The sequence below is a fragment of the Triturus cristatus genome, chromosome 6, assembly GCF_964204655.1.
Source record: "Triturus cristatus chromosome 6, aTriCri1.1, whole genome shotgun sequence".
NCBI lineage: Eukaryota > Metazoa > Chordata > Amphibia > Caudata > Salamandridae > Triturus > Triturus cristatus.
Window position 1 is genome coordinate 1,091,204,928 of NC_140589.1, and position 22,317 is coordinate 1,091,227,244.

At 47.3% G+C, this 22,317-nt stretch overlaps 1 protein-coding gene across 3 annotated transcripts in view; it reads left to right on the forward strand.

The window, feature by feature from the left end:
• LYST (lysosomal trafficking regulator) overlaps positions 1-22,317 on the forward strand; it is a 3,752,809-nt gene that overhangs the window by 2,447,176 nt on the left and 1,283,316 nt on the right. For all 3 annotated transcript variants that reach the window (XM_085611970.1, XM_085611971.1, XM_085611972.1), the window contains one exon: positions 5,145-5,221. In XM_085611970.1, the coding sequence (XP_085468096.1) occupies positions 5,145-5,221 (77 nt within the window). The remainder of the gene's footprint in view (positions 1-5,144; positions 5,222-22,317) is intronic.

The following is a 22,317-nucleotide window of genomic DNA, read 5'->3' on the forward strand; positions in this document are numbered from 1 at the left end:
AAACATTCGTATGTCATATAATACACAAAGGAATATCGGTACACCTGCCCCCCCCCACCCCCCGCCACCCAATAGAAGATGTATAGTGATATTGTGTGTGCGACTTGTGTGAATGTCCACGCAGCTGCAGCGTAGCTGTAATGTTCTGCATGCGTGAGTTACTCATCTTGTCTTGGGTTTTTCTTTGCATTTTTGGAACTTGCAGTCCTTGTATAATAGGATCCGCAGGACTTCATATCACAGAAAGGGATGAAAAAACTGACAAGCGACTCAAGCATAGGACTGTGAAGGTTTGGAGCTCAGCGCACAGAGGAGGCTAAATTTGTGAAAAGCACTGGAAAGCAGTAGCCGCTCACCTGATACACGGTGTTTACTTTATGCGCTCGCATTTGGAAGCGGAAGCAGCTTAATCGTTTCAACGTCGCTGAGCGCAGTTTTCGTGGTAACTATAAGGACATAACGAGTGTTGTGATTAAGGGCCTGCCTCTGTTTCATTACTGTCACTTCATAATGGCTGCGCGTGTCCATTCATGCGCATGGTGGTGCAGTGCCTGAAAGTGCGCCGCGTGCGCGGCACTGCTGGAGCGCAGGGGCTTGCTAAAAATGATTCCCAGGGCAGTCATTGGGAGCGCTTTAGCGCGCTACAAGATTGACGACCCTGGGACCCACATTCACGTGCGCCGCATCACCACTATGGTAGGTGGTGAGGCATGCATTTGCAAGCAGGTGTGCTTGCACTTACGCAGATGTGTGGTGTGGTGCTAGTCAGTGACAGCCACCCTGCCGCCGCACGCGTGGGGTGGCTGGGCCTACTGTCATCACTGTACTGTCCCCCCCCCCCTCCCCCCTCCCAATAAATCCAGGGCTGACCACGGGTGGCGGGCGACCTGTGCCTCGCCGCTGGCTGGCCACCCCCAAAATAGTGCCGCATTCAAGAAATGCAGTAGCCAGAGTTTTTTTTTTGATAAACAATTTTATTGTTTTTCAAGGAACCAGCAACACGACCATGAATAGCACCAACAGTGACATGAGACACTTAACAGCAGTAGCCCGAGTTTTATTAACAGTGTAAATGAGTTTGATAAGAGGCCGAGCAGTTGAAGCAGACTTTGATCTGCTCGCACCGCACAGCTGCACCAAAAGCTACAGAGTACCTACATGTGTCCACCCTGCACCAAAGCCATGCTTCGACAAAGAACCGCTCTTGGAAGAGCCTTCACGTCCAACAAGGCCAGCTCTGGCACTTGTTTCTGGAAATGTTCTGTTCTGGCCATTCATGCAAAACAAGGTGCGGGATGGTGTAAGTTCACTGAGTGTGGGCATTGATGTGCAGCTCGTAGAACAATGCCATTATGTCAACTGGAGGGGACAGTACCATGCTGCTTGCCTCAAGGTCATCTGGGTCTTTCTGTGAGATATACATACTGGTTCCCAGAAGCTTTGCATACCTTTTCCCAGGCTGAAGGGGCTAGCATGAATCTTGCTCCTATGGACTTGTGCATGAGTAGCAGTTGAAGAGACCACAAGTGCAGTGCCTGCAGGCTCCATCGTCACTAGCAGTAGCACATGGGCAGTGACAAAGACATCGGAAGGCGTGTTGGTTGGCTGCAGATGAGAACGATCCCCTGCTATATCCTGTGTGAGCCACACCCTCTGTGCACCTATCAGTACGCTGCTACAGGACTGTTGGACTGGTTTTGCTACTGCCGTCACAGGTTATTCCTGTCGAATGCTGCCGTGGCCTAGTGCAGTATAAGCAGCATCACCTAGTGGTGAGTGGCGAGGGCACATGTTTCTGCACACATTCTGTAATCTGGATGTATTACTACTGAGAGGTCCTACACTGCCACAGCCACTAACGTACGAAAAGGGTGTTGTGAAAGGCTGCTGATAAAGGCACAATGGTAAAGACCACTTGTTACAGCCTTCAATTTCAAGGAAATACACAGCACGCTGGTCTAGATGATGGCCACCTGGCATATGGTTTAGATGTAGGTGGCAAAGCGACTCCAGGAGGGGAAAGGCTGGAGAAGAATGTTTTGTGCCAAGGTCTGAAAATGCCTGGAAAGAGGACTTACATTGCAGCATTGTTGCCTTTGTTGATGATGAGGGCATATGCCTCTGGTGGCACGTGTCCACTACTGAGAGAGAGGGGCAAGTACAGTTGCCACAACTGTAAATGAGAAGGGAGTCCTGTACCTCCCACAGCGATCCCGAGTTGCCGGAATACTTTATCAAGGAGAAGATGGGTATGGCAGGCACTACAGACCGGATCCTATTTTCACTGTCGTTCTTGAGCTGGCTGGCGCATCTGGGAAGCCTCCCAGTCCTATTGACAGGACCGGACCAGGGAGTGGTCCGTGATGGGAGATGATGCATAGTCCTAGGATTGTGACGGAGTGTATAGGAGTTCCCTGTAAGTTTCCGTGGCCTGTCGCCACATATTAGGGCATGTACATAAATGACATGCATTGCATGGCCTGTCGCCACTTTTTACGAGTTCTTTCATGGCTGCCATCCCATCATTAGCCATTTGCATCACTGCCATCTAGGGGGCATTAAATGACATGAATGGAGTCCTGCACCATGTACCAATCCAAAGACCCAGTGACCAGTTGTCTAGCTGGTGTGCATCCTGTTCTGGTGGTGTGAGCATGTTTGTCCTGGTTACATCTACCCTTGAAGTTACGTGAGTGACTATGAAGTACTGGGTATTTTAAGCCCAGCGGTGCAGGGGAACACACCCTATGACTTCTGGGTTCTTCCTGTTTCAGACCTACAGAAACACAGAGTCTTCTGGGTGAAGTCAAAGGTCAGTTTATTGGCTGCAGACCAATTACAGGCGTCCTAGAAGTACAACAGCGTGTATGTTCTCAGGAGACTGCTGAAAATCACAGAAACGGGCTTCTCCTTAAATACAGAATTTCCTGCCTCAGGCATACATTCTTAAGGTTATGGTATGGTCATTCAAAGTATACATTACAAAACGAAAAGGCAGAGTCATGATGACCATCCCACATTCCAGTTAAGCCAGCCCGCAATTATTTACACAGCAAGGCTCAGATCCCACATCAGATATCGATAGGCCCCAATAAACATGAGCATCTCCTGTTTTGGGAAACAAGCAATAAAGCAGGAACAGTCAGGTGTGAAAGAGATTAGCTGGAGGCTTGTGTAGGATGAAAAGACTTTATGGTGTGTCAAGCCCTGATGCTAATCACAGGTGGCCAGAGGACGGGGAACTCGTGAGACCAGTTTGACCTGGGGCAGCGGAGCCAAGCTGCCCAGGTCACAGAAGAGTCAAAGAAAGGCACATGTGCTCTAAAAGGCCCGTATTCGCTTCATGTTATATAGCCTATGTGAGGGCAACCATAAGATGGCCACCGATACAAAATGGAACTCACGTAGTGATGTGAAATAGCGTATACACAGTGCATTCATAGCTAAAACGTTACACAAAGCACTTGTACATACCGCATTAACCATTCGCGGTTCACTATTACCGTGATAGACAGGGGTAGGGCCCTGTCTCCTACGCGGTCCCAAATTCTAAAGTACGACAACTAGGCGGTGGCTCCGAGGTGGTCTTGCGGCTGTCTAGATGAGGACACGTGCAGCCCCAGTGCAGCCCATAGGCGGTCCCGTGGCAACTCATTTAAAGGGCCTCCCCGAGCGTGAGAGATGGATTTTACTTTGTCCGACCGGCAGATTTCCAAGACTGTCGTCAATGGATTAAGGTGCTTACATTGGATTTCACTCAGGCTCCCGATGCACCTATGTATGAATTGGACAACATCAATTGCCTCACAGCAAGAGTACGCTGTACTGACTGACTGACATCATGCAGGGGAACTGTCCGTTAACTGACGCAAAGCTGGAGGGCCAGACTTCATCGGCACTGTGTTAGTGTCCAGATGTACCGGTTTAAAATATGGACACGTGCCAAGACGCCCGGGTGCTTCCAGCTGCACCATTCCACCGCTGTCCTGCACTATGAGACTTTTAGTTGTTTTTAGTTGTTTTCTCATTCCTTCCTACAGGTTGGACTTTTGTTTGTTTTGTTTTCATGTGATTTGGGAGGAATGTTGTGTCCAGTTAGAAACAGTTGAATGTTGTGCTAGCCACTCCCTTGAGGACTGGCCTATACACTCACCTACACCCATCCAACACAGGTGTTACCAATTAGGTGCCCTGCTAATAAAGGAGCCCGAGTGCACATACTCGTGGCCATTACCAGCAATTATGTTTCCGGTGTCTGTGTATGTCTCCTTCTACAGCATGTGGCCCTAGAGCCCAAGGATATCACACCTACTAGTGAATAACTGATTCTGTATTCAGTGACTGTTACTCCGATATAATAGTTGTTGTGCTCTCGTTCATTGATCTCCTTGTCTGCTTATTTTTCACTTTCTTCTTTAGGCCTGTCACTGCCCCTTACCTGTTTAAATACATTGCCTGTGCAGTCTCTTTTCTGTCTTCCTTTGTGACCCTCCATCCACTTCATCCCTCGTTTTGTCTTGTAATCTGTTTTGATGACTTCTATAGAAAAGCACAACCTCAATCAACCCCCACCGTCTTCAAACTCTGCAATCCTCTTCTTTGGAATGGTTGATTTGGGCTATTGCCCCGTTTATTATATTCTCTCCGACACCCTTTTCTGTGAAATGCTCATCCTTAATTAAATTTGCTCTGCCGAATCGGATCATCTCTGCCTTTCACTTGTATAGGACCTTCTCTGCGGCTGATGCCTACTTTTTAGGGTTCAAATCCCGTATTTGATTTTGAAAATGGTTGCCTGTGTTCCATAGTTTCTCCTTAAGCACTCTTTATTTTGCTATTTATTGTTCTGTGCTCCTGTTCTTGATAAATAGACTTGTTAAAAAAAATCATATTTTTTATCGTTGTCTTCGGCAGTGTAGCAAAGAAGTGACAAGCTGCCAGATACCATGGTTGCAGACTTAAAATTGTGCTAAATGAAAAAACTAATTTACTTATGTGCTTTGCTGGTTCACCTCCTTTTTTTTTTTTTTTTTGCTGTAATCAAACTTTAACATTAACGATAATTTAAGATCGTTGCTGTTTTTCCACAATCATATTCTCTTCAGAGTTAGTAATCAGTGAGTGTCTTGTTTTTATCCTTTCAGGAGCAGAAAAAGTATGACACCGAAGAAACTGAAGGCAAAACTGCATGGTATAAGGCCATGTCAAATAATCAGCTAAAGTAAGAAACAAAGATTATTGCTGCTTTTGTCTTGATGTCTTGATAGTGCAAGTAGAATCTTCCCCATGGTGGTCACTTTTACCAGTGTAATTTATCATATCTGGGAATGATGGCACATATCTTGTAGGTACCTTGAAATCTTATAGGTTGCTAAAATATATACATAGATTTCTGGGACAGAAGCGAGTAGATGGCAAATATATTGTCTTTTTAAAAAAACTCTTTTCATCCCTTAAAGTGTTAATATTTGCTCAATAGCCCCTTAAACCTTTCAGTCTGCTTGTCTGTAGTGAAAACACAAGACTATTCTCATTCATTACACTTTAGGCTATAACTAACTACACTCTTCACAAATCACAGTTGGACATCCTGAAGACTACTGTAAAATATCAGCATGGCATGTTTTGCTGGACGTTTTTGTAAACGGTGTAAGATGTGTACAAAATTAAATGTGTCATCTATGCTTTGCAACTAGCAGCCTTGAATCATTGGGTCTCAGCCTTGTTTCTTCCCCACATCCCAAACAAGCCCCAACATATGTCCTGTTTGAGACAAGGGTACAGGCCATTACTAAATCAGCCATTTAGGCAAGAGTGGCAGCCTACCCTCTGAAAGCCTATTCCAGGTCATTCTAAGCAAGATGAATGCCAGGGGACATTCTGTCTGCAGCAGACCCAGGAGCAATGTTTCTCCAACCTCAACTCCAGTGCCCTCCCAAAAGACAGATGTGAATAAGTACTAGATCTACCACATTTAATCTCCCTCTTCAGCTTGTACACCCCACTTGTAAGTGTATTGATTAAAGAAAGACACATGGCTGGGGTATGTTTACACTGTCGCATCATGAGAAGGTGGCAACCTGTTATTCAGCTGGGCCTAATCTAAGTATTACAGTTAACCCTAACTTTCCATCTACTGCCAGGCCCAGATTATGTCGCTTCAGTGCTTGCATTCACACACACACACACTTTCCCCCTTTGTTATTCTTCATCCTATACACACCTTGTATCTTCTACTCCGTCCAGCCAACCAGACTGCTATGGTGCTGTGTAATCACCTATAACCATATATCGCAGCTCACCCAAATCAAGGAATACAACACACAGCTGCCCATCTGAAACACAATAGACAGAACATGCAACACTCATCCAAGATAATATCAGTAGGCTATTGATTATCATCGGACATCTAAATGGACTTTCAAATCATTAATATTCAATACTCCAAACCTTTACAGTTAAGTTTGTAATTTGCCTCAGTCAAACACCTTTCTATACTGATAGAGCCACTGAACCCTTGAGTTCACATCTTGGTACCAAAGTTGCATAGTTGGTGCAGGAAGCTGGCTTTTTATGTAGTGTACCAATGTAGGGGTACACCATGGAAACAGTCAAGACAACCCTTATTGGTTTACAATCGCAAGTGCTGTATTTGTGGTAGTGTGGTTGAGCAGTTTAGGCTTATCGAAGGGGAGTGTTGAGCATCTGTTGTACACACAGAGTCAATAAATAAGAGACACACTTAAATACGAAATCCGAGCTCAATCAAAAAAAAAAATATAGATTTTTATATATTTTTAGACACCAAGATCATCAGAATCAGCTAAGTACTTTCGGAGATCAGATTCATACAGTAAAACAGTACAATTCACGAATAATGGTTTCTGAGGTGTGAGCCTCGAACATGGTGATGTTACACTATAGGAGAAACATACATACAAAAGTCCGATTGGCCGCACCCTGCTCGTCCTACCAGCGTGTTACCCCAAGGCATTGTGGTCCATGAAGTAGCGTCGGTGAATATGCCTGTGCCAAAGTTTTAAGTGAAAGTGAGTGTCCCGTTAGCCATCCCTGGACACGTGTTTCGAGGTAGTTGCCTCTCGTCTGCAGGGAGTAGGTATATGTGTGGGGTTGCCGCGTAGATATTTTGGCAAGCGTGTTTTGATGGTGCCTTTTGAGACTTGAGGTTCTTAGGGGCCCAGGTGTAAGAACCAACCAGCAGTTTGATTTTACCTGCCCTGGTGAATCCGGGTGCAGAGGTACTGGTCGCATTGGTAGCCTCGAGTGCTATGCGTTAAAGTCAGTGGCAGGGTACCTGCGCTGTGAGGCTTCTGGAGGGTCTAGCATCTTGAAACGAAGCTCGCTGGAGAGACGTGGCTGACCTCCTAGAACCAAAGTGACCTTCTCCTGGTAAGATGCTCCCTAGGTGGACCCAGTGGTCAGCAAAATGGAGTACCAGACAAATGTGGTCGGTGCCTACAGATGCAGGGGAGTGGCTCCTCCTTCCCAAGGGAGATGCTGCTTGGTTGTTAAAGTGATGGATAGTCCTCAATGGGTTTGGGTCAAGGTGTTCTGCTTCTGGACGAGTTGATCTCCGTGATTGTCATGGTGCAAGCAGGGTGTGGTGCCAATTTCAGTGCACAACCTCGGTTCTCACATCTTTGGCTCTTCTTTGTTCTCCTTTTCTTACCATGTAGACATATCTGAGTTCCCAGTGTCAGAGGGACCCCTAAATACCAAATTTACGGGTGGTTAGGGGAATGTAGGGTAGTAGCCAATGGGATACCTACCCCTGGGGTGACTACACCCCAAATGTGACCCCTTCCTGTGGAGAGTGGGCATAATCCTGACCCAGAGTTCTTGGTTCTGGAGGAAGTGTGATCAACTTACGCCAACGCATGCATTGGTTCTGGCCTCTGAAATCACGGGCTGTCTTCTAGAGGGGGTCAGAACCTCTTCTGTGGTGGCAGGCTGGGAGATACAGTCAGTGACCACACTAGAGGACTAGAAGGTTTTCAGGGGGAACCTCTAAGGGGCCCTCTGGGTGCATGTCATAGTAAATCTAGTACTGGCACAGATCTTTTAAGACAAGGTGTTTGAATTGTAAAAAAAAATGGTTCTTTCTGAGTGGAGCAGATTTGATTATCGAATAAAGAGTATCTATTGATACTTGCCATAATTGATCTAACTCCTCTCTCAGCAAGTAGTTTTCCCAAACTCGAGTTGGCTTGTCGATCTTCCGGTCAGCTGCAGCTAGAAGATACCCGTACCAAAGAGCCACCTCCTTTTTGCTAGGGGCCACGTCTTGTAAGTCACTTTCCATTGGACATTCCTCAGAGGGCGGCCAGGATTGGTTCTTGCACCAGGAAACAATCTGATAGTATTAAAACCTAGACAAAGTGCCTCTAGTGATGAAATTCCAATACTCCCATGAGAAGCATTCATTGTTTAGAACAATATCCTTCCAAAGCGTGACACCAGCCTCTAACAAAGGACGAGCTAAAGCATCTAGGAGGCACTCCGGAGTTCCTGGGGATCCCCACACAGGCACCCACTCACTGTAGTATGAGAGGCCAAGACAATCACAACAACTTAACCATAGTTTTGCCGCCATTTGTAGAGTCTTCAAATGCACTTTTTTGAAGAATTTGAAAGAGCCGAATTTGTACATAAATCCTAATGCCTCTATGCCAGTTAGCATGGCAGAAAATATACTCCCTATTAATGAATTGTCTGGGAGAGCAATAGCATCCTGCAATTCTTTAACTGGTAGGCCCAACTATAGAGTTGTAGGTCAGGTAGACCCATACTCCCTTGCTTCAGTCAAAGGGCGACTTTCCTCTCAAATCCATTTATGGAAAAGGGAGTTATCTTCTGATTCTGGCGAAGACTTTGGGCGAGGGGCTCAATATATAAGTCAAAGAGAATAGGTGACAGAGGACAACCCTGCCTAGTTCCTCTACTTATTTTAACCATTGGGGGGGGGCTTCCATTAACTAGTATCTGGGCATAGGGTGACCTTTATATTTTCTTGAGTACATCCCTGAACTCATCACCGAATCCAAATACCTTCAAGACCTTATCTAAGAAATGCCAATTTACACGGTCAAAGGCTTTGGCAGCGTCTACAGTGATGATGGAGAAAGGCATATTCTGTGACACTGCCAAGTCAGCTGCCCCAATTAGAGTGTATACCAGTTCTGACATCTGCCTACCAGGAATGATATAATGGGACCTATAATTTTAGACAAGCGGTTATTCAGTATCCCTGCAAATACTTTATAGTCCGTATTTAATAAAGAAATTGGCCGATATGACTGGCATTGGGTCGGGTCCTTCCCTGGTTTTAAGATAAGTGATGTGAGTGCTCCATTCCAAGAATCTAGGAGGGGGGAAAGACCACCTAGAATATCATTGAATAGGTTCAGCCAAACTGGAATAATCTGATCCCTTAATATGGAGTAGACTTCAATTGGGATCGAATCTGGGCCAGGGGCCTTTCCCCTCTTAGATTTATCTAATACCGCCATAAACTCACTTCCAGTTATTTTTGACTTTAGGAAGTTTTGGCTATCCTCTGATAGTTTCGGGAGTAATTTCTCAGTAAGCCAACAGTCTGTGTTCTTCCACTGTACAGGAATCTTCTTGATATAACTCTTGAAAGAACTGCACAAAAGACTGTTCTATCTCATCTTTATCCTTGGTAATATGTGCATGTAATTTTATCCTACTGATGTAATTATAGGATCTATCAATTCGACTCTTTATCGCCAAAAATTTACCGCTGTTCTCCCCCTGCTCAAAGTCAGACATCTTACTCGCTTCCCATTTTTGAAGTGTGATCTCCTCAGATTTAATCATAAAATTTAACTGTGCTTCCTCAAGTCTCCTTACTAAATTTTCCTTCACTGTAGCGGTTATATTCCTCGACTTAAGCTCTACCTCTACTTTTTTTATTTGTGACTCTAAACCCGCCAACTCACTCTGCTCTGCCCTAGACCAGCCCACTACTGCCCCCTTTAGAGTTCCCCCTCAGCCAAGCTTTATAAGTATCCCAAACATTATGCAGGGAAGTCGATCCGAGGTTGTCTTGTAAAAAACAGGCAGTGTTAGATTTCAAGAGGTCAGGGGTGGAAGATTGCAGTAGAAATCTCCTATTTAAAGTCCATCTCTTCATCGGAGATTTTTGAGGAAGCTCCAAATTAAAGACTATAGCCCCATGATCAGAAATATGAATGGGCATATACTCTATATGACTTACTTTGTCCACCTCAGAACGATCCAAAAAGATATAATCTAACCTGGAGAAGTGTGAATTCTTTTTACTTAAAAAGGAGTACTCTCTCGCCTCGCCCTTTTTTTTTTCCGCCATACGTCACATAAATGTAAATTATTTAGATTAGTCATAAGATGGGCTTTGACACGAGGGGCCGCAAGCTGTTTCCGAAAGGAAGATCTATCCAGCCTATTATCCAGAAGGACATTAAAATCACCACCCATTATAAGTGGGGAGTCAAAGTCAGCCAGAGCAAAGCAAAGATTATTTAGTGGCCCTATATCATCCTCTTTCGGGCCATAGAAACTAACTATAGTGTATTTACACGCCTGTGATTTTATTTCCGCTATGACCCAACGTCCCATTGTGTCTACCTGAGATTTAATAAGCTCAATCCCTGAGTTTGATTTCAAAATAATGGCTGCCCCTTTTGAACAGCACTGTTGGTCTGAAGCAATAATCTTGTCTACCCATCTTTCCTTATCAAATAATGCCCTGCACTCTGATTGGAAAAGATGAGTTTCCTGAATCATACAGATTGCAGCCGAACTATTTTTTAGATATTGAAGGATCAGACGCTGTCTTCTCTTAATTCTCAGCCCATTGACATTCCAAAATAAAAACCCCAGATTCCGTCTTGATCCCTGAACAGGTCTATCCACCATCATTATCCTGCCCCCCCCCCCTGCTAGGGCTACTGAAGGTCATTATATCAAAAAGGTTTAACATTTTATTTTGATTTTTTCCCAATGCTCCCTACCAACACATGTGCAAACCCCCCCACACCATCCCTTCCCCCTATTCGCTGGTGCACCCACCCCCGGGAACCCTCCCTGTCTAACCGTGGCAATAATTATTGCCCTATGAGTCGTGGCTCTCCCGTCTCACACAAAAAAAAAGAAAAATGAAATATAAAGGTATATATGGTACCGACATTCCTTTACCTTTAGCTTAATTACTAGTTTTAGCTTGTTCGAAAAATGTGTCTACTTCTTCCGGAAACCTAAAATTGAACATCTTATTGGCCTAGAGAACTTTCAGGAAGGCTGGAAATCTCAACTGCACCTGAGCCCCCATCTCTCTCAATGCATCCATCCGCTTCCCTAATTCCCATCTCCAATCTTCTGTTACCCTAGAGATGTCAGACCTAATCTTAAAGGAGATGTTGTTAACCTCAATAGACTTAAGTTTAAGGGCTGCCCCCAATAACTGCTCTTTCAGAGGGTAGGATTGGATGCATACTAAGATCTTCCTTGGCTTCTTTCTTGCGGGATTTAGCCTAAAGGGGTCTCTATGGATGCGCTGTATTTCTTTCTCCAATATCTGGGCTGAGGCAAGCTGGGGGAATGCTTTAACAAGAGTATCTATAACACATGCTTTCAGGTTATCCCCTTCCAGTCCTTCTTTTAAATCTAGTATTCTTATATTTTTCCTTCTGGATACATTTTCAAGTCTCTCCAAAGTCTCTCCAGCCTCTATTCAACATCACGCTCTCTCTCTTTTAACCTGAGCACTTCCTGAGCGTTATCCTTGACTTCCTGACTGAGTTCTCCCACCTTACTTTCCAATGCCTCCAGCCTTTGTGTTAATGCATCCAGATTCTCTTCTAGGCTGGTGCATGTGTCTTGTATCCTCCTCTGGTTAACCTCAGAGGTGGAGAATCGAGTGCTCATCTCTGCAGATATCTGTCTCAGCATCCCTTGTATTGAGTCTTTAGCAGGCCTTAGCTCCACCCCTTCTGCGCAGAGCGCCTCTGGCCTTCCAAGCTGTGTTCTGTGTCTTCCACCATCACATCCCCAAGTTCAGTTTGGCTTTCATGCAGAGCTTCCATGGTGGTAGAGGCTGTGCCATTAATCTTGTCTAGTACGGAGTATCTATTTGACAGAAGAATGGCAGGATTCAGAACTGAAGCCGAATCTGCCTCTGGAGTCCCTTTACTTAAATCCCTTTTCCCCTGTGGATTAGACATAAAGTAAGCCTTTAGAGAGGGCGTTATTTTTGTAAGGGGTTGGATTTTATCTCTCTTCCTGCCTTTTACAGGGGCTGGCTTCCCTGTCCTAGAAACCGGCTTTTTACACTTATTGCCACTTAAGACCTCCGTGAGCTGAGTTGGCTGTGTAGGCTGTATATACTGTATTGCCTGTGCTGGCTTTTGTACAAGGGGCTCTATCGCAAGAAAATGTTGCGATCTTAACTTGTACCTCCTTCCCTGAGAAGTTGTAGTGGCAGTACTGGGCGTCTGTTTAGTTAAGTTTGGTTCTTCCCCCTTGTTCGGCTGTTGCCTTCTCCCTCCCAATAAAGCTGGGTCCTGCTCAAGCTGCAGCTTGTCTGCCTCCATGTAGTGGCAAATATCTTCATTACCTATCTTAACCGCATCAGAAGATATAATATAATGCTTGCGCTGTTTTGTAGTAGGAAGATTAGACCCAATATAGGCACTTCCCAGAATGGGTTTCACCTCTGCTACAACCTCTGTATTATATTTGGGGCATCTTCTTGGGAGAGATATGCATAGCCCACCTGATGCTCCAGGAGTGGGGCCAGTCCAATGTACGAGATTACAACTAACAAACTGTGCTCGATTGTAGCGCTGCACACGTCTGTTAATCGCTAGTGCCCCCGCTGCCCTGAAAAAAGGAAATGTGAGTCTTGCACACATTCAGACTACCACCACAGTCACTCCAGAGCTCCTCCGGATCTTTTACCTGCCTAGGACCACTTCAACTCTTCATCTGTTCACCTTCCATTTTCCCAGCTCCAGCTCCAGCTCCAGCTAAGGCTGCAGCCACCTCCACTCTCCCACCGCAATCTGGGACGCCTGGGATGCCTCAGTGGCCGACAAAGAAGCTCCCAGAACCCCAACGGCTTTCAGTCCTGACCCGCCGGCTCCGACACCATTCTGGCGGCAAGAGAGTAAACAGCAGGCAGAAACAATCGATCTCAGATACAGAGAGCCAGCCTCAGACCGGCCGCGGGGGGAGAGAACCTCCTCCTCCTCCACCGAAGGGCAGAGGTGGAGCCGCGAAACCACTGAGGCCACCCGAACCGAGCAGGGCGGCAGAGAACACGGAATGCGCGGAAGGCTAGACCACGCGCAGGCACCTAGGTTCGGATGGCTCTGGTGCGGCGCAAAATCACAAAAAAGGATGCGGCGAAATCATTTTTTACTTCCTTCCCTCTATCCAGGTATAATAGGTAAGCATTTGGCGTTGGTCGGTACCAGAAAAGGAGAGCGGGAGAGCGAACGACTCGCAACCTGCTAGTTAGCTGGCCGCCATGTTCCCATAATTTTTTTACAATTCACCGGCTATATTGGTCCCCCTTGAAAATTTCAAGAATGAGAGGCAGGGGAGAAGCAAGATGCATTAGGTGCGGTTCCCTGAATGCAGATGATGTCCATATATTTGTCTCCTGCCCCAAGCTACATGAATATTGGAAATATGTGGGTAAGAGTATTTCGAGGGTGCTTGGTTCAGATGTAGAGGTAAGCCCATCTCTTATACTTTTTGGGCTAATCCTTGTACCTGGGGGGAGGTTAAGACATGAACGTATTGCAATATAAGTTGGTGTTTTATATGATCCTTCTGGCCAGGAGAGAGATATGTAAACTCTGGCACCAGATGGCTCCACCGTCTTGGAATGCCTGGTGGAATTCAGTTATTTATTTTAGAGCTCTGGATCAAAGGGTGAACACCTATAGAGGTAGGCCTGCTACTGGGTTATGTTGGAATTTGTTGGATGGGAATACAACGGACAGCAGATTAGATTAGGTTAAGGTCAAATTCCAATGATTAAAACCTCTTGGTCAGCTCATGATGTGTACTTTGGGCGGTCCCCGAAGAAACAACAGCTGAGACTGAAACCACCAAGTCATCAGCATTAGTGGTGGATCAGGTCGAGAGGTTGCTATGGCTACGGAGGTTATATGAGGAAAGAAAAAGACAAGGTGTTTGATACCCAACACCATTGGTTTAAATGAAGCCTTTATGTAGCTGGGTAATTCCTGGGCTCACTGTGCCACTGGATTCAAGCTATCCTGGCTGATTAGGGGGCGCCGGGCATGCAGATATGCCCTCACATATAATATAATTAGCGTTGGGTAGTGAACTCTGCTCTGCCATTGGGTTTGCGTAGTTTTCCCCACTCTGTGCTCCACTTGGAGTGTGGAGTTAAGCAAAAACTCAGCGGGCCGTTGCTTAGAGGAGTTTACCAGCACCCACCTCTAGTAGCAACACCCATCGCCGCCGAAACATAATGCAATCCTTAAACACCCATGTAATAGAGCACATGAACAATAAACAAACATACGTTATAAGACCTGTGATTGTTTACATGGGAATAGTTACACATGGTAGCGGTGACCCAGCCACTGCTACTAAGGAAGCAATCACTCCAGGTTACAGAGCATGTTCTGTAATTTGTGGGCATGGCTGAAAATTACACGTGTTAAATGTGTAAGGACGTGACCAAGGGCTATTCTTAGGATAGGCATGTCTGCATAAAGCACAGCCACTCATAAGCCTCCCAAAAATAGACAAGTCTATGGCATTCGATTTTCAACTCCAAGGCTTGATATGGGATCATAGGCAGGGCAGAGGTGGGGTGGCAGAACACACAGGGCTAACAAGCATCGAAAAGAAGTAGATGGGAATGCCATATGTCAGCTGGTACTGAAACATTGTGGAAGTGGATACTCACGGATAACTAATTCTGGAGTTTGAGTGCAAGGATACTGTAGTCTCACGGAACCTGGAAAAGGCTAATAAAAACGATTGTCTTTGAGAACTAAACCCTCGTTGTGCTTAAACCCATTTTACACGATTGTGGGAAGTAACTGTTTTTGGGACTCAAGGCGTAGAAAACGTCTCTTCATTCAAAAACTCAATGGACTCATGATGTGCAGAGATGTTAAACAAAGTGCATGCTTTATTGCTACAATTAAAAGCACTGATGCATCCCTGTCAGCTGTCAGTCAGTAAAGCATCTCCACTCAATAGGAGCGACAATGTGCTGCACACAAAATTCTAAACATTGGGTTACAGTTAATGTTGATAAATAAATGAAACTCAACAATTTCAAAATACTGTATACGGGCCTCACTATTCAAGAATATGATTCGAGTACACGTGGAAGGAAAAATAAGGGAATTAGGCAGAAACAACAAGACTGGATACACGTCCCTAACTCAGTCAGTGAGCTGATGTTGTTCCCTGGGCAAAACATGCAGTCTCATAGCAGGTGACACTAAGGAATGCACAACCCCATTACACTGCTGGGTTTGGCAAATTACTGGTTCCCGATTGGAAACTTGACTCCGTCACATGGGCCCTGGCCTCGTCTTAATAATGTAATCCTTGTGAGATGGCAGCTGCCGGGAGAGGTAGAGTAGCAGCACAGTCTAGGTGGGGTGACATCAACAGTGGAAAGGGCTATCTCGGGGTCAGAGGGCTTAGAACCTTTCAGATAAAAATGTGCTTAAACATGTCACACCTTCATGCCACAACATTGCTTCATCAATGTTTACATGGCATAGCACTGCTGTCCAAATAAACCCACAATCAGTCTTTTGAGATTGAAAAGGTCCCCTGCTTGGATTGGGAGAGCATGCATCCATGTTCTGAGTTCCCCATAGTGAGTCTGGTTTTTTTTTTTTTGGGTGTTAGTGCACACAACAATCATGCATGTATGTTGAGAGTCTGTGTATACATGGTTTCAGACCCAGAGCAAGGTTCTGTTTTCTGGAGGTTTACAACATGTACAACCCTCCTTTTCAGATCATGGTTAACCGTCACCAGGCTGTGGCTCACTTACAGGCAGCACAAAACCACCAAGTGCCTCTGAAACTTGGCTCAAAGAAGGATTGCAACTACATTCAGTGGGTTAATCCCTACCTTCAACAAAATGGATTCTGCAACCGAGAGTTGGCTACTCATGTTGTTTGAGTGAGGGGAGGCTTGAGTTTGTGTCCAAGGAAGATCTACAAAAGAACCTTTCCTTATTATTATTATTTATTTTTAGTATTTTGGCAGCTTATAAAACGCATGGTTACTCCAATTCGGAGTGTCCCAGTGCTGGAAACCGACTGTCCCAAAGAGAGAGACACTGGGCAGGAACTACTGTTGATTGTTACGTTTTTTTCTTAAACAGCCAAGTTTTGTGGTGTATATGGAAAGCCAATTCAGGAGGCCTTAATCTGAGATTTAGAGGGAGTGAGTTCCACTGCTTGGCTGCCAGGAACCTGAAGGAGGCACCGCCAAAGCGTTTTCTGTTGTATACTAACCAGTCCTATCTGAAAGAGACTGTAGTTATAGATTCCTTACCTTAGAATTACCCCCTGGCGTCAGACTGGATCCGGAGAATTTTTTCTTAACAGTACCCCTGCGCCGGTCGGTCGACTCCGCGTCTGTCGTTGGCATCGTGGTAACTGGGATGACGTTGCGGTGTCTACTTAGACGCCGCCCCTGCACGCTGACGGCAGTTATTTCTTTTTCCGTGTCGGCCTAGTGCAGACCCGGAGACAGCTTGCCCCTTAGTAATTTTTTGACTAAACCTTTTCGACTTTTGTCGACCTCTATTTCAAGTATTCGACTCCTGGTGCGAGAGGGATGTCCCATTGTCGAATCGGCTTCAAGCCTTGTTACTCTTGTCATAAACTGATGTCTGTGATGGATCTGCACCTCATGTGCCTCTGGTGTCTGGAGCGCGACCACGACCCAAAGTCGTGCTCCGACTGCCGGGCCATGAATCCTAAGTCTTTGTGGGAGCGGTCCTAAAAGCTTTTGGAGGCCCAGCAGTCGGCTCCATGTCGCTCCTGGTCCCTTTCGAGGGGATGGTCTCGAGACCGTTCGTGGAGCCATCACACCTCCTTCAAGCTTTCCACTCCTTGGGTAAATCGAAGCACAAGAAGAAGGCGAAGAAGCACTGTCGCTTTTTGCCTTCATCCTGTCGTTCAGCTGATGCAACGTGGGAACTGGAGCGTCGTTGTTCAAAGGCTTTGTCTTCGGTGCCTGATTCTGGAACGACTCCGCGCCTACTACCGTTTCCGGGAGCCGGTGTGTTCCCTGCCCAACTTCGTGCATTTTACAAAGATCACCACTCCATCTTTGGGCAGCCCTACTCTGCCGGTGCACCTTCGGGCCCACGGAGTTGGTTAGGGGCCCTGGGCCTTCTAGGCCGGCGACTTTGGTCCCAGAGGGCCCCCATTGATCCTGGCCTGGATCCGGATCGACGCCGGTCGACCTTCCCCAGCACCGATCCCGACGACGATGCTCCTGGCGCCAGCCGTGTCCCCGTCAGACGCTGTCCCCATCCCTGAGATGGACACGGGGCTGGATCGATGTCTGCCGAAGTCGAATCTAACGGCAGAGGTTACTTTTGTTTCCTTGTTCATCCCAGGTGTTCCCTATCATCCTGAAGATGGTGATGAGGACTGGGAGGGGTCTTCTGACCCTTTGGCAGACCAGCTAGAAGAGCTGGACTGGAGAGAGGACCTGGGTGGTGACAGCAGTCTGGACACTTCTCCTGATCATGGAATTCTCTCCCCCCAAACCCCCCCCCCCTTGCCCCCCCCCGTGGCTACGGAGGAGGGATTATCATATGCTGTGGTGGTGAGAATGGCGGCTGAGGCCTTGGGCCTGCAGCTCCCTTCCGTGGCAGTCAGGACTAAGGTGCTTCAGCTGGCGGCGACTTCATCTGAGCCCCTTTTGCATCTTCAACGAAGCCCTCACGGACGTCCTTCTGGGCACCTGGTCCAAGCCCACCACAGGGGCTCCTGTGGATCGGACGATAGCCCTCCACCACCGCCTAGCTCCGGACGACCTAGTTTTCCTCACTCAACACCCTTCCCCTGAGAGCTTGGTGGTCCAAGCCTCGTAATCTAAGGGCGCATTCCCTTCTGCTCCCCCAGACAGGGAATCCAAGAGGCTGGATCACCTGAGAAACATATGTTCTCTTACTCCAGCCTAGAATACCACATGCTTCTTGGGCCGATACTCTCATACCATCTGGGATACGGTCACGCAGGTGCTGCATCAATGACCGGAGGAGGCCTGGGCCATTCTCTCCCAAGTAGTGGCAGATGGGAGGGATGCAGCCAAATTCACAGTCGTTGTGGACTGGATACCACTGACTCACTGGGCACAACGATTGTAACGTCAGTAGCTCTTTGGCGCTACGCCTGTTTGAGGACGTCTGTCTTTTCAGAGGATGTCCAGGCAACCCATCAGGACAATACCCTTTGATGGCCATCGCCATTATGAGGACAAGGCAGACTCTCCGCTGGAGTGCTTTTAGGATTCTCGAGCTACGGCCAGGTCCTTGGGCCTCACAGCGTTGACCTGTCCACCTCAGTTTGCTTTTCGTCCTTTTCGTGGCTACGGAAGGGGCACCCCAACACATCTAGCCCAGACCAGCCACAGGTTCACGCAAGCTACCCAGTCTCAGCATGGATGTGGGACCCAGAGACGTGGGTCCTGGGGTCCAGCGGTCAGGCCAGTCCACCTTTTCCACCCCTGCAGTAGCCTCTAAACTCTCCTAGTCCGACCTTCCAGGGCCATCAGAAGCCAGTGGGCGGCATGATTTCGGCATCACCTCTCCCACTGGCAGACCATAACGTCGGACAAGTAGGTTTTGCAAATAGTCCAAAGGGGCTACTCCCTCCCCTTGGAGACTACCCCTCCCTCCATGCCTCTGTCTTTCAATTTCATGTTGGAGGATCATTTGGCAGTTCTCCGCCAGGAAGTTTTTGCTCTCTTGTCCAAGGGAGCCATCAAGAGGGTTCCTGCGCCAGAAGTAGATCAAGGTTGCTATTCCCACTACTTTCTGGTGCCGAAGAAGGACAAAGGCTTGCGTCCTATTCTAGACCTCAGGGCCCTCAACTGCTTCCTTCTGAAGGAGAAGTTTAAAATGTTGACTTTGGCTCAGGTCCTGTCTGCCCTCAACCCTGGGAACTGGTGGCGGTGGACTTGCATGCCGCCTATTTTTACATCCCTGTCATGCTGGCCCACATGCGCCATCTACGGTTCATGGTAGGCCGCGAGCATTTTCAGTTCACCGTGCTCCCCTTTGGCCTTACCAGTGCCCCTCGGGTGTTCACGAAAGTGATGGCGGTGGTTGCAGCTCATCTGTGCGGACTAGTTGCTCCAGTCTTCCCCTATCTCGACGACAGGCTGTTAAAGTCGGGCTCGCCCCAGGCTGTTGTCTCCCACCTCCAGACTACGGCGGACCTCCTGCACTTGCTGAGGTTCACTATCGACGCGCCCTAGTCACACCTGACCCCCTCTCAAATGCTCCCGTTCATCGGTGAAGTTCTGGACACAGTGCAGTTTCGGGCCTATCCTCCCGAGCAGTGAGTCCGGGATATTCAGGCAATGATACCAATGTTTCAGCCTCTATCCCGGATTTCGGTGAGAATAACCGTGAGGCTGCTGGGCCTCATGGCCTCCTGCATCCTGCTAGTGAATCATGCAAGATGGGATATGCAGGCTCTGCAGTGGGCCCTGTAGTTTTATCGGGCGCAGCATCAGGACAATTTTTCCGACTACGTCCAGATCTTGGAGGGGACTGCGCAATAACTGCAGTGGTGGCTAACGAACCACGCTTGGGTCAGAGGCAGATCCCTCTCCCTTCCACAAACAGACCTCACAGTGGTGACAGATGTGTCACTCCTGGGATGGGGCGGCCATCTGGGAGAGGCGGAGACCAAAGAAGTCCAGTCTCGGGCGGAGTACAAGCTCCATATCCGCAGGTTGGAGCTTCCGGCGATCCGCCTGGAACTGAAAGCATTCCTTCTCTCTCTCAAAGGGAAAGTGGTGCAGGTGTTCACCAACAGGTTCTCTCTTCTAAGCCTCCTTTTCTTTCTGTCCATCCGGACAAAGTTGTTCTCAGGACTCGTCCTTCCTTTCTCCCTAAGGTGGTAACTGCCTTTCACATCGGGCAGTCTGTTACGTTGCCCACCTTCTTTCCGCCACCGCATCCCTCGAAAGAGGAAGAGAGGCTCCACCGTCTGGACCCAAAACGGGCGCTGTCCTTTTATTTGGACCGCACCAAGCAGTTCCGGGTGGACGACCAACTCTTTGTTGGCTACGTGGACGCTAAGAAGGGGTGGGCGGTGCACAAGCGAACCATCTCTCGGTGGGTCATTTTGTGTATCAAGGCCTGTTACTCCTTAGCTAAAAAGGAACCTCCTGTAGGGCTGAGGGCCCATTCCACTCAGCCACAGCGGCGACAACTGCCCTGGGCCAGGGAGTCCCCTTGCAGGACATTTGTCAGGCAGCAACGTGGGCCTCGCTGCACACGTTTGCCAAACATTATTGCCTGGACAGCCAAGTCCGGAGAGACGGCTTCTTTGGCCGTTCTGTTCTCCAGGACTTTCTGGTGTGATCTTGGTTCGCAGACCCACCACCGCGGTTGGTATCGCTGGGGTATCTATTCTAAGGTGAGGAATCTAACTAACGTGTTTCTTTCAGATGAACAAGTTACTTACCTTCGGTAACGATATATCTGTAAGAAACATTAGTTAGTTAGATTCCTCACCGACCCACACATCCTCCCCGTTCTGCGAACAGATATCTAGGGTTGAGGTTATCCCTTTCAGGGCCCTAGAATTTTTGGGCAGCAGTGTCGGTCTCTTGCATGGCTCTGCGTTCCTGGCGCGGAAAGCTATGTACAAGGACTGATGTCAGCGTGCGAGGGCGGCGTCTAAGTACTCCGACGACTGACGCGGAGCTGCAGACGACGCCTAGCGACGCGCAAGTGTATTGCTGACGAAAATCTTTCCGGATCCAGCCTGACACCTGGGGATATTTTAATGTTTCTTACAGATATATCGTTACCGAAGGTAAGTAACTTGTTCATCTTGGGGAATATCCCCGAGCTAGAAATCTGTTTCTACTGGTTGTTTGTGCCTGTCTTAAATCCTCTTCACTACTGCATATACGCTTTAACCGCAACATCTCCCCGAACGTTATACTTTGAATTAAGTGTTCAGGGTTGGCACTACTGGCATGTAGCACCGAGCTGCCCGCGGTGGGTTTTCTATGCAGTGTGGTACGCAACTGACCATTTTTTATTTAGATCTGAACATCTAAAAGTTTACGGTTTCAGAACTAATGGACGCAGTAAACTGTAAATTCAGGTTATTGACATTAAGGTGTTGTACAAATGTCTCCACATCACTTTTTGCACCTTGCCAAACCACAAATAAATCATCGATACATCGCAACAATATTTTGATGTTGTTGGTCATACATGTCTTATATTCTTTGTGGAGGACCAGCTTCTCCCACCATCCCATGTGTATACAGGTATAGCTGGGGGAGAAGCTGGCCCCCATCGCCACTCCACGATGTTGTTGATATAGAGAATTTTCAAACATAAAAACATTATTGTTGAGACACAATTCTACCATATTAACTAGCATTGCACTGTGTTGTTCAAAGTCTGGCCCTCTATGTGCAAAATAGTGTCTTAATGCCCTTAGCCCATCCTGATGCTTAATGTATGTATATAAGGATGTAATAGCCAATGTAATGAGCAGGTAATCGTCTTGCCATTGAATATTTTGAGTTTTGGAAAGAAAGTCCCCAGTGTCCCTGATATAAGAGGGGCAACCCTTTCACATGGCTTCGAAGGAAAAAATCCACGTATTGTGAGGTTTTCTCTAAAAGACTGTTGCGGGCTGATCTAATTGGCCTGCCTGGGGGTTTAAGGGGATTTTTGTGCACTTTGGGTATAAAATACATTATAGGAGTCACAGGGTTGTCATTTCTCATGAATTTGTATTCTTTTGTTGTCAAAAGTCCTGCATTTTTCCATGCTACAAGCTTCATTCCATAGCTGTTATACATGATTTTTAGGGTTTGGTGGTCGCAGCGATGGTAGCATTCTCTGTCCCTTAGCTGTGTCATGGCTTCCAGTGCTGCTACTGGGGGTTTCTGTGTGCGGCCGGGCTTGTGCTCCGCTGAGCACGCTTGTTGCTCCTTCACCCCTCCATCCTGCGACCGGCCGGGCTTGGCTCCGCCGGCCGGACTACACTTCCCAGC